The 16,326-nt window shown below is 41.0% G+C and overlaps 1 protein-coding gene across 1 annotated transcript in view; it reads left to right on the top strand.

Annotated features, from left to right (window-relative positions):
* AMTN (amelotin) overlaps positions 1-13,432 on the top strand; it is a 30,984-nt gene extending 17,552 nt beyond the window's left edge. The window contains exon 8 of the mRNA XM_016207079.2: positions 13,134-13,432. Within this exon, the coding sequence (XP_016062565.2) occupies positions 13,134-13,432 (299 nt within the window). The remainder of the gene's footprint in view (positions 1-13,133) is intronic.
* Positions 13,433-16,326: the final 2,894 nt, after the last annotated feature.

The following is a 16,326-nucleotide window of genomic DNA, read 5'->3' as shown; positions in this document are numbered from 1 at the left end:
CCAAATCCCACCATTCTTATGTTACTACCATTAACACTTTGATGAGTACTTTCTAGTCACTTGTTTCTGTGCATAGTATACGTATTTTTCCACAGTTGAACTTGTGCTGCAGCAGTCTATAATGTTATGTAATATGCCTTTCCCACTTAACTATATATCATAACTATTTTTTCCTGTCATTTTGCTAAAACGCAATTTTAATGTCTAAATTACATTCTACTTTATTGATTAACTATAATTTATGCAGCCAATTCCTTAACAATCTTAAAAGGATTTTATACTGTAAGGGAACCTTTATTTCTGTGAATCTATCTACGTCTAAATGAAGGGAATTTCCTACCCCTGTGAGCATCCTTCCCTCCTTCTCCCTACCTGAAAACTGGTATCAGTGAGATGGTATTTGGTATTTTTTCCTTCATCTCTCCCATAGCTGTGACATAATGCACAGGATAACAGAGGGCAGCATTTGGTGAGAGAAGGAAGGAAAGAGAGAGCGTTTGGGAATAATATCAAATGGAAGACAGGCAAGAGTGGTTGTTTGGGCAACGGGAGAGATCTGACTGGCCCCTCGACACTCCGCTCACCCAACAAGACCCCTCTCCGCCCCATCTGGTGGGGAATCAGTGGAACTAACAACTTGCCCTGGAAACCTGGGGCAAGAAAGTGTAGGGCCCTAGATTAAAAGAATCTAGAGGCCACGGATAAGATTTAAGTCCAAAGGGAAAGTTTGTTTTTCTCCTAAAAAATACAAAGCAATACAGAAACTGTTGTTTTCATGGGAGAGTCGGGAAGCCTCTTGTCTGTGAGTGACCCGTGGGGGTGGCTGCACTCAGGACCCCTGTGGAGGGAGCTGTGCGGGTGGAAGGACTTGACTCTGGCCGGCAGGGCTGTTTTGTACACTCTTGTGGGCACTGTGTGTGCTGGATCAGCTGGTGTAAGATTGCTTAATAATGTACTGTCTCTCCCCACCCCCGTCCACTCCGACGGATGCAGTTGGGTTACGGAGAGAGAAAACCATGTGCTATAACTGTAGACAGGGCCTTTATCACTGCTCAAGTCAGACTTTATGTCAGCAAACTTCTCGTTAATTACCATTTACCCCACCCGGCCCCATGTCTGTCTGCCCCACACACTGTAATTGTCGTCTGATTTGCTTTTCAAAGGGATGTCTCACCAGGCTAATTGAAGCTCCTGTACCAAGGCCATCTTCAGAAACATGCTTAGGGAAGCTTTGCACCGTGCCCAGCAAGTGGCTGCTGGATGAGTCTGCTGAGAGCTCTGCGCTCACCGTCTCATATAGATCAAATCTCAGTCCCCGAACCATTTCAGTAGCATACACATTTAAGTTTTTTAATCTTAAATTAGTCTAAGTGCTTTAAAGACGTCAAATAGGGGGCATACTGTAGGGACGAGAGTACACACATGACATATTACAAAAAGAAATCATCTTTCTCATATTCCTCTTTCTGCACCCTCTGTGTTAGTTAGTGGTCCCTCCATAGTGGTCCCACACACCACCAAAGCTGCAACCATCAAGGCCCTTATTCCCTCTTCTCCTGCCCATCACGTTCAACCCAAAGCCAATCCTCCCCACGTCTGCTTCAACCCCCTTATAAAATCCTAAAGAAGAGTAAATGAGATTCTCTATTTAGAAAACACTTGGCAAATTCTCTAGTACATTGTAAGAAAGCAATAAAGGCTGGGTATTTTATTATTATTATTATTACATAAATATTACCCTGTTTTCTGACCTGTAAGGGCAAGAGAATTTTACTTTCCACTCCCACTTTCAGGGAGTAAAGTTTCAGGGAAGTGCCAAAGAGTACCAGCCAATACCGAGCTTTTAATCCTTAGAACTTAATAAATATCCCAGAGCCTATATTTTGAAATCTACAAAACAGAGATGCTAATAGCAATTACTCTATCTTACAGGGCTGATGAAGATGCAATGAGTTATAATGTTAAACCGCTTTGCAAAATACAAAGTAATATATAAATAAACGCTCTTATTTTCAGCCTCTTTTTAGACTATAAAATGAAAATAAGCAAGCTGGGTTACATGACGCCCAAGGTGAAACGCTATTGATTGTGAAGGGCAGTTTCATAAAGGCCCATGACAAGAGAGGTCCTGTGTACGAGGTAGTTTCTGTCTCACAGGAACAGTGTTTCACAGAACTTCTGACAGAGGAGGAGGGACTGTACCAGCCAGCACTTTTGTATTTGTATTGAAATGATCTCTTTACAAAAGGAAAGCCTAATTACATTTTTTAATTTCTTCTTTTCTATAAAGATGGTTAGGGTTACAGTCATAAGTTGAGAACGGAATCAAGATGAAAAGGTATAGTTAAACTTTGGTAGTTTTTGTTTCACTTTTTTTGGAAATAATTTTAGACTTACTGAAGCATATGCTTTTCAACCAGCTTCCCATAATGTTAACATCTTTCATAACCATGGTACATTATCAAAACGAAGAAAATAACATTAGTACAATATCATGAACTAAACCACAGACTTTATCTGGGTTTCACCAGTTCTTCCATTACTGATCTTTTTTTGTTCCAGGATTCAATTCAGTTCCCACATTTTCCTTCAGTTACTATGTTCCCCTAGACTCTTCCAACCAGTTTCTATTTCTCAGTCTCTCCTTGTCTTTAATGACCTTGACACTCTGGAAATGTTTTAGTAGGTATTTTGTACACTGTGCCTCAGTGTGTTTTTCCTGATGTTTTCTTGTGATTGGATTGAGGTTGTGATTTTGAGAAGAGCACCGCAGAGGTGATGTGTCACAGGGCATCGTGGGGGGGGGGGGGGGGCGGGGAAATGGTATCAATATGTCTCATGTGATGTTGAATTGGTTCCTGCTAGATTTCTGTACCATAAATTTACTATTTTTCTCTTAATAAATATTTTGGGGAAACAATTTAAGCTATGCAAATATCATGTTTCTCCTTAAAATTTTGACCACTAATGCTGACATTCGTCTGTGGATCTTGCCTGCAGCGATGATTACTGTGGGATTCTCATGCTGATTTTCTAGTACTCTTATTTCCTCTACATTCATTCATTGGAATTCTTATGTAAAGAAAAGTTGCCCATTTTCTCCCTCAAAAAAACCTTTATTTTATTAGAATCCAATAGCAGTAACTAATCATCTGTTTGCATGACTGATGACTCAGTGTCCTGACTACCGTGCAGTGTCATCATGAGCACTATATAAGGCAGAACATGTACATGGGTAAGCACCCAATGGATGTGAGTTCCATTCCTTGCACTACTCATTGCCTAATTCCAGGAAGACCCCAATGTCTGAGCCATCAAGCTAACAATCAATCTTAATCAACAACAAATTTTCATTAGTTAGCTTTGCATACATGTAACCACAACAAACTGATTAAGGCTCCAAGATGAGCAAACAGAGTTCCTCATGGGCACACAGACTCACCACACTCATACAGTACACTACACAGATAAACCAGAAAACGTATTAAATAAATGGATTACTGTTTGGCGAATGCTAAGAAAAGAGATATAAAAGCTAAGAGCCCCAATTAAGGATCAGTGTAATTATTCTTCCTTTGTTCAGGACATTGTCCCCTCTCTCTCCTTTGTGTTATGTACTTCCAGTAGATTTAAACTTCAATGTTAATAGATTTATATTTCATACTTCATTCATGTCCCTTTTTAAATCCCTCAGTTTTTTTATACCTTCAAATATTGAGAACATAACCCTAATTTTAAAATAGGCAAAGGGTGGAAACAGACTATTTTAATTTAAAAAGAGCTAGAAATGGATGGCAAACATGGGAAGGGAACATTTTTAACCTCAAAAGTTGAACTTCTGCAAGTTCAAATAAAAACAAGACATGCTTTTTGCTTTATCAAATTAAGAAAAGGTATTTTACATCAGTGCTTTTCAAACTTTAATGTGTGTTCAAACCACCAGGGGGTCTTGTTGACACTTAGATCCTGATTCATTGAAGCAGAGAACAAAACAGAGATTCTGTATTTCCCGTAGTATCCAAGGGATGCCAATGTTTCTGAACCTGGCGCCCACCTTGGAACACTCAGGTGACCTGCAGCCATAACGATGAATGTTGTGAAAAGAGCTGTGGGCTACGTGTGACTGAGTCTGCTGAAAGCCAGTGCAGCCGTTTTGGAAAGCAGTTTGGCTGTGTGATCCAGAGCAGTGCTTCCCAGTCCCGGCTGTGCATTAAAATGTCATGGTGAACTTTACAAAACCCTATGCCCAGATCCCATTCCAGACTATTCAAATCAAAATCTCTGAGAGTAGGGCCCAGGGTAAGTATTTTGGGGTGTGTGTGTGTGTGTCTGTGCTTGGGTAGTGAGTATTTTTAATCAAAATATAATGAATGTTTTAAACAAGATGGTGGCGTAGGTAACCGCGGCACCCACCGCCTCCCGCAACCACATCAAAATTACAACTAAAATACAGAACCACAGTCACTCAGAGCCTCCTGAGATCCGGCTGAACAGAAGGTCTACAACCAGGGAGCTGGGGAAGCACCGAGACCAGTTGGAGAAAAGGAGATGCAGAGAGGCCGCGGGCCCACACCCGGTGCCACGGTTGAAACCCGGGAGGGAATCTCGGTGGTGGAGGTTTCCCAGAGGAGCGAGGGGTCCCAGCCCCACAGCAGGCCCCCAGCCCAGGGCTCCAGGGCCGGGAAGAGACGTCCCCACAACTCCGGGCTGCGAAACCAGCGGGGACTGTCCCTGAGGGTCGCGGGGGCTGTGGGAGCCCCAGCAGCTCCTCTGAAGGGCCCGGCACGGACTCACTCGGACGCTCCCTCTGAGCCCAGCGCCGGGCAGCAGCCAGAAAGGACCCGGGACACTCGGGAGGAACTAACCTGCCTGAGATCCGGGCGAGAGGCAGAGGGCGGCTTCCTCCAGGCAGAAGGGCTGGCGGAGGCCATGGCTCCTGTGGCGAGTCCTCCCCGCATGCAGCCGGCAGGCAGGCGCCATGTTTGAGTCGCCAGCACCTGACTCACACCTTCGGCCCCGCCCCGTGATTCTCGGAGGCCCCGCCCCCCCACCTGCAGCTCATCCAGGCCATTTCCAGGGGCTTTTCTGTGCAAGTGGCCTCTCGAGCCTCATGCTTAGGACTTTCCTAAAATCTCTCAAACAAGCAGCAGCTGCCCCATACGGCTTGATAAGCGGCCCCAGGCCTGGCACTAGCAGCAGCTGCATTGGCTCATAGCTTGGCCTCTCCTGGGCACCTCCAAGCCCAGCACAAGAGGCAGCCAACTACGGTTTGCTGTGTAGCTCATGCTGGCTGGCCCTGGGCAAGGCACTGGCACAGGCTGACTTTGCACCTCCCAGGAGGCCCCAGAGAGAGTGCACCTGGTGGTCAGACTCGACCACGCTGGATTACAACCCTACCACATCCACGAGTGACACACTCAAGGGGCGCACTTGGTGAACACCAAAGCTCCACTGAAGTAAATCCTGCTCCATAGGGGTGTCTCCAGCACAGCAGCTCTCTGGCTATCGTTGCAACTGGTCCTCACAGCCCATTGGCCTGGGGGTCAATTCCTCCCAGGGACGCCAACAGCAACCAAGGCTCAACTACAGCAGGACAGTGCACACAGCCCACACAGGGGAGCACCTAGAAGGCCCAGCTCAGGTGACTGGGGAGGCTGAGCCACTGGGCCCTACAGGACACCTGCTACACAAAGCCACTCTACCAGTCCCAGGAGACATAGCAGCTCTACCTAATACACAGAAACAAACACCAGGAAGCAGCCAAAATGTGGAGGCAAAGAAACATGTCACAGCCCAGCTGGACATGGCTCAGCAGTTGAGCATCAACCTAGGATCCAGGCAATCGGGGTTCGATTCCCAGTCAGGGCACGTGCCCGGGTTGGGGGCTCAATATCCAGTAGGCGGCATGCAGGAGGCAGCCGATCAATGACTCTTTCATCATTGATGTTTCTATCTCTCTCTCTCCCTCTCCTCTCCTCTCTCTGAAATCAATAAAGATATATTAAAAAACAAAAAAGAAAGAAAGGAAGAAAAAGAAACATGTCACAAAAGAAAGAACAGAAGAAATCTCCACAAAAGGAACTAAATGAAATAGATCCAAGCAAGCTAACAGATACAGAGTTCAGAATTTTGTTTATAAGGATGCTCAAGCATATTATTATGAAAACAACTGAGAAACTCGATACCTAATAAAGTACCAATTTGAAATGAAGGCTACACAAATTGGAATGAAGAATAACTTACAGGGAATCAACAGTAGAGTAGAGGATGCTGAAAATCAAATCAACAATTTGGATTATGAGGAAACAAAAAACACCCACCCAGAAGAGCAAAAAGAAAAAAGAATCCAGAAATATGGAGATAGTACAAGAAGCCTTGGGGACAACTTCAAGAGGCCCAACATTCATATTATTGGAGTTCCACAAGGAGAAGAAAGAAGCTTATTTGAAAAAATAATTACAGAAAACTTCCCTTACCTGGGGAAAGAAATAGACTTACAAGTCCAGGAAGCACAGAGGGTCCCAAACAAGAGGAACCCAAAGAGGCTCACAGCAAGACACAGCATAATTAAAATGCCAAAGGTTAAAGACAAAGAGAGAATCTTAAAAGCAGCAAGAGAAAAGCAATTAGTTACCTACAAGGGAGACCCATACGACTATCAGCTGATTTCTCAACAGAAACCTTGCAGGCCAGAAGGGAGTGCCAAGAAATATTCAAAGTGATGGAAAACATGGAACTACAACCAAGATTGCTCTACCCCGCAAAGCTATCATTTAGAATTGAAGGTCAGATAAAGAACTTCACAGATAAGAAAAAGCTAAAGGAGTTCATCACCACCAGACTAGTATTACATGATATGCTGAAGGATCTTCTTTAAGAAGCTAATGAACAAAAGAATCTGATGAACTAAATAGATCCAGAGACATTAATGCATGCAACAGGTGATCATATTTCAGAGGAAAGAGGGATGGGGGGTGAAAAGTGGGAAGAGATTAACCAAAGAAGATATGTGCATATATGCATAACCCATGGACACAGTCAATAATGAGGTGAAGGCCTGGGGAGGGGGTGGGAGCCAAGTGGAGGAGGTTAATTGGGGGGTGAAAATTGGGAAGAGATTAACCAAAGAAGATATGTGCATATATGCATAACCCATGGACACAGTCAATAATGAGGTGAAGGCCTGGGGAGGGGGTGGGAGCCAAGTGGAGGAGGTTAATTGGGGGGAGAAAATGGGAAACTTGTAATACTTTCAACAGTAAAGATAAATTTTAAAAAGACATAATGAATGTTTTATTGAATAGATAAAATTGTGATTATATGGATAATTAAATATAATATAAATATTAAAAATATAATATAGGAAAATGCTTATAATGCTTATAATATAATACTATTTTTTTCAGCTTTTTTGAGGTTTAATTGAAATACTAGAATTGTAAAATACTTAGTGTACATTGTAGTGATTTGGTAGATATATACATTGTGAAAGGATTCCACCCCCTCACCACCATCCCCCTCATCTAGTTAATTAACAAATCCATCACCTTTCTTTTAGGTGTGAACATTTAAGTTCTACTCTCAGCAAATTTCAATTATGCAATACAGTGTTATCAACCATAGTCACCATGTTATACATTAGATCCTCAGACCTAGGTGAAAGTTTGTACCCTTTTACCAGCCTCTCCCTATTTCTTCCATCCTACTCCCCAGCCCCTGGTAACACCATTCTACTTTGTGTTTCTATGAGTTTGACTTTTGTACTTTAGGGTTTTTTTTAATTGAGCTTGTTTTTATTGTTTTGTTGTTGTTGTTGTTGTTATTTGTTTTTAGATTCCACATGTGATACCATCCAGTATTTAGGTTTCTCTGTCTGCTGTCTGCCTTACTTCACTTAATATAATGCCCTCAAGTTCCATCCATGTTGTCCCAAATGGAAAGATTTCCTCCATTGTCATGGGTGAATAATATTCCATATGTGTGCACCTGCGCTTGTGGGGGTTGCATAGCACATCTTTATCCATTCATCTGTTGATAGACAATATAATGCTAAATAAAAATGGCACAAACTATAATATAGTATAATTTTAATTCTTGATTAATTAATTCAACAGTTTAATTATTTAGTATCTATATGTGCCAGGCACTATAATAATAGGTGCTTGAGTTAATTCAATAAATAATACAAAAATTTCTTTCCTTGAAGAGCTTACATTCTATATATTATGTATCTAAAAATAAAAGTAGATACAGTGAAATTTGAGTCAAAGTTAGTTGTGAGCAATCTTTATTTTCTCCTTTAAATTTCCTGGTTGTCCTATGTTTCAAACTCAAATAAAAAATAGATATTTTTCTCTAATATATTATCCACATAGTATTAAGATTAGTCAGAACTCCAGAAGAAATCTTTTATTGAAAGTCTTTAAATTAAGCCCTCTTGGCAGCTTCAGACTTATTTGTTCCCTTCTCCTGATAGTTGCTTTTCTATGGCTAGAAATTTCCTTTCTGCATGTTGTTCTCTGACCCTGACATGGATCTTGGGCTCCCTCTGCTGGTCAGACATCATCAGCCAGAGAAGCTGGAACCGAGAATAAACCTGGAAAACCCCAAAGCACAGCAGCCCCCCACCCATTTCTCCCTCGTTCATTCAATCAAAAGACAGTTACTAAATGCCTAGTGCTAGACAGCATGCCAGGTGCTTGGAATACAGAAGAAATAAGATGCAATCCCTGTTCTTGAAATCATCCTATACTTTTCTCCTGGAAATTACCAAGTCACAGAAGTTTTTTTGGGCCTGGGACTCCACTGTCTGTCAAGAAAGCATGATTGGCGTGTATTTATGCTGCACCATTAGAATAATGTGTCTCCATGAAAAGCAGGGACATCCTTCTACAAAACCATCTGGAAGACACTGAAATATCCTGAAATATTTAAGCTTCAAATTTCCCTAAACTACGACACTCAGAGTACATTAAGAGACTTGGACACTAGAAGAGAAAGGTGACTCCAAACCATGAGAGGTCTGGGGTAAAAATATGGCCAGGCACATTCTCGATTCTTTCCTAACTTAGACATGATTTAAAGATTTGCATTTTTGCAAGACTATAAAATTTCACAAAACAAAAATTCTGGCAGACACTCTATTCTTACCCCAGTCATTACATGACCAGTAGTTATCTGTTTGATGTGTGAGCAGACGTGAAATTCCAGGAATGACATCCCTGAAATGAACATTCCCTACAATTGATGTTTACCCACAAATGCTCATGGCAGACAGTCAGGACTTGAACTCTGCTCAAGCATTCGCTAGTGAGTCGATACAATTTGCAAACTCAGTTTTTTTATCTAAAGAGTTAGATCTTTTTGAACTGTGATAGTAGAAAAATTACAGAAACACAAAAAACTAAAGAAGTGTAAATTTTAGACTAAATTAAGTAAGACATTAGAACATTTTAATAATTTCTCAAGAATCTTGGAGTAAAATCTGCAGCCTTGAGTTTAAAAGTCTCCACTAGTTGGCTCTACCCAACAGAAGGCCTCTTCACTCTCCTTCAAATCCACTGTAATACATTATTAGTTTTACAGTGCAACTCAACGTAGTTAAGCTTTTTTGATTGCTTTATGGTAACAGGACCTTGGACTGGAAATGGGACAAGCCTATGGGGGTGTACTTTGGCAATTTTTGCTGGCTTTTTTGCTGTCACAATTAAAGCTGCTATTGACATACGGTGTCAAGAGCCAGTGCTGCTCAGTGTTTTGCTGTGCATGGGGAAGTGCCAAACAAGGACAATTTGGTTCCCATCCTGCATGACTTTCAAATGTCCCACCAGATTTTCATGGAGGTAAATAAAGCAATTTGCATATCTGAGCTTAGGATCCAGGTCTTTTTGGTATATGACACAATGTATTTTTTGCACAATATTAATGTACATGGAATATTTTAGCCTGCACCTTCCTTTTAATCATAGGAAGAGAGTATTTTGCTTTTGCTCAGACCTTCCCAAGAGTTGCTAACCATTGTGAAAAATCATGTCCTTAAAGGCAAGCACCACTCACGGTGTTTGAGCCACCGCCCCACACTTGAATCATCTTCATTGGTAGCTGATAAGCATCTCAATTTGCAAATATTTTACAGAGAAGACCTGAGGCGCCATTGATGTTATTTGAGATATATGAATGCAAAGATCTACACGTTTTATTAATACTTTTTATTTTATGGTAATTACGTGGCAGAATGGGTACATTTTGAGTATGTTGTGAACATTACAGCTTGAAATTTCTTGAAATTACCTCTTGTTCTTGAATCTAATGTTCTTTTCGATCTTAAAGTCCTCAGAGATCTGCCACAAGCCTTCTTCCGTCCCTTGAATTGCTATTTCTTTTTTTTTTATAGATCTCTGATTTCCTGTTGGCTGTTAGAGCATGTGGTCTCCGTGCTTGTTCTAGATGCTCAAGACAGAGTGTAAACCTCAACATGTGGTTTCAAGAGAGAATTTGCTCAATGAACTGTCCTGTCTCCTCTCCATCCCATGCCACACAGGGACTTATTTGGACACACTTATAAATAAGGGCTCAGTTCGCTGCAAGAATATCATACTTCCTCATGTTCTCACTTCAACACCCTGTAATTTGTCTTGACATGTTACCCTGGCTGCAGTCGCGGTTCTCTTCCTCTTAGTCTTGTCGTAGATGGGCAGGGCGAGGCTGGCGTTCTTCCCTAGCACTCGTTTTTGCTCTATGTACACTCACCTCTGCCCTTCTACTTCCCTCCTCTTGTTCAGCCTGGCTTTTAATTTTACTTCTTCTCAATTCTGAGTCATTCCAAGTAGGTACAAACATCTGACTATTTCATTTTGGTTTCTTGGCTAGTCATGCTCAATCATCATACATTAAAGTGCACACTGTTTATTTTCCTTTTTTTCTCCTTTAAATTACAACAAGGACATTATGTTTATATTTCATGTAATTTAGTTTTTAAATTATGAATGCACACAGGCTATAGAATTAATTTATTTTCAGAAATGGAAATATTTATTCTATAAAGGGGGCTTCAGGACTAAAGAGAACAAAAGGTGCTATTTGCAAGCCCCACCTTCAGGGACCCTGTGCCTCCTCTCTGTCCTGTGATCTTACCTGCTCCTCAAGACTCATTTAAAGGGGCTCTGAAATTAGGGCTTTGAAACTGTTCCTGCCTATATAGGTCTGTTCTCTGAAGTCCTATGGCTCTATTTTCTATAAGTCGTTGGAATTTAATCTCATAACAGCCTTCAACTACCACTGCTGATCTTGGGACGTGTAAGTGTGTGTGTTATTGTTCCCTCAACTGGCTGTACACTTCTCGAAGGCAAAATTACTTGCCTTGTCCTACACTACACTTTGTACAACATTGGAACTCAGTAAATTCTGGTTGAGTAAATAAACCAACATCTAAACTTTATATGGCAGCATAGTTCTTGGCACATCCTGTATTACAACACTTGTCAGACCAAAATTTAATAAGTTCTTTATGTGTCTGACTCTCTCACAGACTGTTAGCTCCTGAGGGAAGGAACCAAGATTATTCACGTTTGTAATCTCAGCACAGGAGTACACTGACTAGTTCACAGAAATCACCCAGTGAGTGTTTACGAGTGACCGTAGGGATGCATTCATTAAATCCACGAGGAGTCTGGTGTAACTGTAGATTATGTGGAAGCAGTTTAATGGGAACAAATGCAATTAAAGTCCCTTCAATAGAGGTCCCCATAATTTTACTTTCAAAGTAACGTTACAATTTGTAGTGACTTCAGGTCTAATTTTCAATCCTCTCCTCTGCAAAAATTTTCTCTACAAGAGAATCTTTGAAAGAGACCTAAAGGAAAATAGAGTTTTAAAAAAAGAAAAAGAGATGAAGCCCATCTCAAGGTTAGAAAGCTTTTATTCTCTTTAAAAATGGGAGAAATTATATTTTGTAGCATCTTTGTAAGGCTAAGCCTTGTAGACTTGGAAATAACCCTAAAAGTCAAACAAGTTTATTCTAATTCGCTTTGCCATATCTGCATTACCACAGAATAAGCATGCTCTAGATTTTAAATGATAGCTAATGTATTATTTTGTTTTAATAATAAAAGAATTAATGCTCATTTTAGAAATTTTGTAAAGAAAGATATTCAAAATTTAAATCGTCTATAATCATAACAAAGTTTATCACATTATTTCTTTTTTCTATACAATATACATGTCTACAGTTTTACAGCATTGGGATTATATGATGTAAACACATGTTTTGTCCAATTTTTAAGTTACAGTAATGTTAAAAAGAAAAAAGAAAAAGACCAATATCAGAGGTTCTCAGATTTTTTTCATGTCAGGACTCCTCTAACTCTAAAACTATTAAGATTCCAAAGAGCTTTGTGGGTTAAAACTAAAAAATTGCTTTAACATTTATTCATAATATATTTTAAAATAACAATAATAAACCAATTATAGGTTAATATGAACAAAATATTTATATGTAAAATAACTATAGTTCCCAAAACAAAAATTTTAGTAAAAATAACAACATTGCTTTTACATATTTGTAGATCTCTTCAATGTCTGGCTGAATAGATGATGCTGGATTGTCCCGTCTTCTTCTACATTCACTGTGTTACATCATCATCAAGTAGCCTTTGGAAAACTCCACTGTGCACTTATGGGAGAAGAGAATGAAAATAGAAAAGGCAAATAACACCTTAGTAGTATTACTTTTTAAAGTTTCTAATTCAGGGCCCCAAAAGGATCTCGAGAACTCCAGGTGTCCCCAGGCCACACTTTGAGAGCCATGACCCTATAGATTAAATATGGGTGAGAAAATGTTAACAGGCCTCTCGTTCAAGGACAGATTCTGCTCCGTACACTCCAGGAGCCCTGCACTGGTCATGCCATTCCTGTCAGAACCTAGAATGCCAGTCTTGGCTTGGACATGTCACACTCTTGGGGGACCCACGATCACAATGATACACAAATGACCAGAGTCTTGGCTAGACAAGGACTGTGACTGGGAGTATCAAGGAGAGCTACATATTATTTTTCCAGTAAAAAATAAAATATTTTCATTTTTAAAAAATTAACTTTTTTAGCTAAAAATTAAAAAAATTAAATACCATTCTTAGAAAAAGATGAGTCACAAACACTAGTAGTGTCTAGCCAAACGTTACCCACTGAAGGAGCACTTTGCAGTGAAACTTCAAAATTTGAGACCATCTGTAAGGCCATCTATGATGTGAGAAAAATGCAGGAGCTGGTAGCTCAGAAACTCCACGTACTCCAGGCCCAGTGGCAAGTCCAGCCCTATCATGAGCTAGATGTGTCAGAACAGCTTAGTCTTTTACCACCTAACATCTGTGTTCAAAAAGAATTATCTGATTATGATTTAGCTTTTGATGCAGGTCTTTCTATGGGGAGATACTAGAGTGATTATGAATAACCTGACCAGAGAGAGCAAGCTCTCCTGTTTGTCATAAATTAATAAAATAGCTGTCTGATTTTAACTTTCTTTTGAATACTCCCAATGCGTCAAGAAGCTTGTAGTTGGACACAAGGAAGGTATATGACAGTCATAGCCCCTTCTGGGGGCTTCAGGGTGCCTGCTGGGCCCACCTCCCCTTCTAAAGGGTTCTTAAATCATGCCTCATGCCTTTCCACTCTGCCTCCCTGGACATAAATGACTGGACTAGGGACGAGTACTTCCAGCCAACTTTCTATGGAGTGCCCTGACCCAGAAGATCTGCCCAATACAGGCCTCCTGTGTGGAATGGGGACAAGCTGAATCAGTCAGACCCTCTGTCTGGGGAAATGTATACTGGAAATTTAGAAAGAGGCAATTAGTAATAACTGGCTCATTCAAAGAGGCACCGGGAATAGCCGTCTCCGTACTGGTGACCGCCTATAGGAGGAAGCTGTCTCTGCTAAGTCATGAAGCTGCTGCCAGCTACCAGGGCAAAAACAAGGGGCTGGAAGACAATATCCCGTCGCCATGAGGCCAATAGGCACCTGTTCCTATTTTGCTTTCACTAATTAAGAAGCATATTTTGTTACTACAGCTTGTAACAGCTTAAGCCACATGGCATTGTAAGCTCTGGGAGAGTGGAAAGAATTTAGCCAGTTATCCTTCAGGCTATAGTGACAAGCACTTAAGATACAGTGCCCCTCAAAAACCAAAATGCCTACCCAGGCAAGGCGGGTAACGCGTATGAGTGAAGCCAGCCAGTGTGAGAAAAATAAGGATGCTCGTCCTGTTAAAGGGAGCAGTTTCTCCCCAACTTTGATCATAACTACCATTCAGAAAAACTGAACTTCCAAGTTTTTAAATGAGACAATGTTTGTCAGGTGCTTAATATATGCCCAGCACATTGTAAGAGCTCATTAATATTCCTTATTATTGTTTTATATCATTTACAATTATCATTAACAGTCACGCATCTATAGAAATAATCTGGAGAAATTAAACTTGGCAAATCCACATTTTCTAATTCCTGCATATATATTTATCTCACAAATTTTTTGTTCATGCTCTTGAAAATGTTTCTTGAGTTTTAATTGGTCTCTTAATTGAATCGTGAAAACCCTAAAATTTTACGTATCCTGGCTCATCTGTTAATCATCATTTCTTTGGTTTGGGGGGGGAAAGGTAGTCTACCCATTTCTTGGCTTTCTAGCCTATATTTTCCCTGAGTAATTACCCCATAGACACCCTCAGACATTGCCTATCAGACAGAAATGTGGATTGAGCATAATGTGATTTTCTCCCAGTTGGCTCAGGCCTATAATCAAAGACTGCCAGTTCTGACCAGCTCTTAAAAAAAAAAAAAATCAGTAAGTTTTCTTGCCTTTGAAGAATTGGTACAAATGATGGAGTTTAGCTAAGAAGTGAGCATAGAGACAGAGTCTAAAAAAACAGCCAGGTTAAAAAAAAGGCATACATGCAGAGCACTTATACCATAACTTACAATTCCAGGCTTTAGAGTGGTAGAAACTGATTGTTCTGTTTGTTTTTAAAAAATAGAGAGAGAGAGGAACCCATAGGCTTCCTTCCATTCTAATAGCCACTGTGAATTAATCTTGTGAGTTAATATTAAGAATTCATATACAACATATTCAAAGCACATCTAAGTCTCAAAGTAAATAATGCTGTGTTAATATCATCTATTCAAATCCAGTTTCCTACTTAGGGACAGTGTGATGTAAGGTGAACAGCAGGTATGGATTTGGGAGTCAAAATTGACCTGAATTCAAATTCTGACATGCTTATCAGATATATATCTTTGGCAAGTTCCTTACCTTCTTGGAACCTGTGTTATTATCTCTAAAGATGGGGACAATAAGGCTTACTTTATAAGGCTGATATGAAGATTACATGAAATAACGTAGAAAAAGCGCCTCTCCACCATCGACCATTTAACACATATTGAATAAATGTACCGTCTTGCTTCCATTCCATTTGCCCCCGACACGATGTGGGAATCAATTCAATTTCACACATATCTCAGAAGATTAAGGAGAGATGACGTGCGTGCCCTTAGGATACGGAAAGTGAAGGGCCTTCCGCCTGTCGCCCTGAGAAAGCAGGGGCCTGTGCTGCACTTCCTCTCAGGTAGACCCGTCTGGAGTGGCCAGATGAGTTCATTTACTTGCTGAGTCACTTATTTAACAAATACTGTGCCTTATAAATGTAAACAAGTGCCAGGCACTGGAGATACAGAAAGTAAACGACAGCCCTGGTCCTCAGGGCTCACATTCTGGGCTGTGACAGACTAACCCTTCAGTGGCATTTCCTAAGGTATGTTCTACGGAACAAACCATATAAGAAGATCAAATGTGGGGTATACTGGGGGAAGTTTCTAAAGCGTCTTTACTGTGGGGTTTCCTGGAACCGACACCGCACTCGAGGATACAGAATGCAATGTTTCCATTCAGCCACATGGCCTTTTTCAGGGGGCATCTCCATATGCCCCCCAGAACAGTTGGGGAAGAACAGCCCCACTATGTAACTGCGAGTCCTCCCCCAGCGCTGCTGGGCTCTGGACCCAGACTGGATGAGAAACTCAGTTCCACGATTCATTTACCTGTGAGGCCCTGAGCAAGTTCCGAAAGCTCCCTGACGCTCGTTTCCATGTCTCAGCCACAGGGGTGATAATAACAGCTGCCACTGGGGTCCTTGGGGGGATAAATGTAACGATATAGGGAAAGTGCCAGGCACAGAGTAAAAGTGGAAGCCAGTCGCAGCCTCCGCCTCCCCCCTATTCCGTGCCACATTTCATTTAGTCCTGGAGAGCACCGCGCAACCAGCCAGAGGCAGATCCCTTC

The sequence above is a fragment of the Miniopterus natalensis genome, chromosome 1 (genome assembly GCF_054644295.1).
Source record: "Miniopterus natalensis isolate mMinNat1 chromosome 1, mMinNat1.hap1, whole genome shotgun sequence".
NCBI lineage: Eukaryota > Metazoa > Chordata > Mammalia > Chiroptera > Miniopteridae > Miniopterus > Miniopterus natalensis.
The sequence above is the reverse complement of the archived record's forward strand: the minus strand, read 5'-3'. Positions and strand labels throughout refer to the sequence as shown.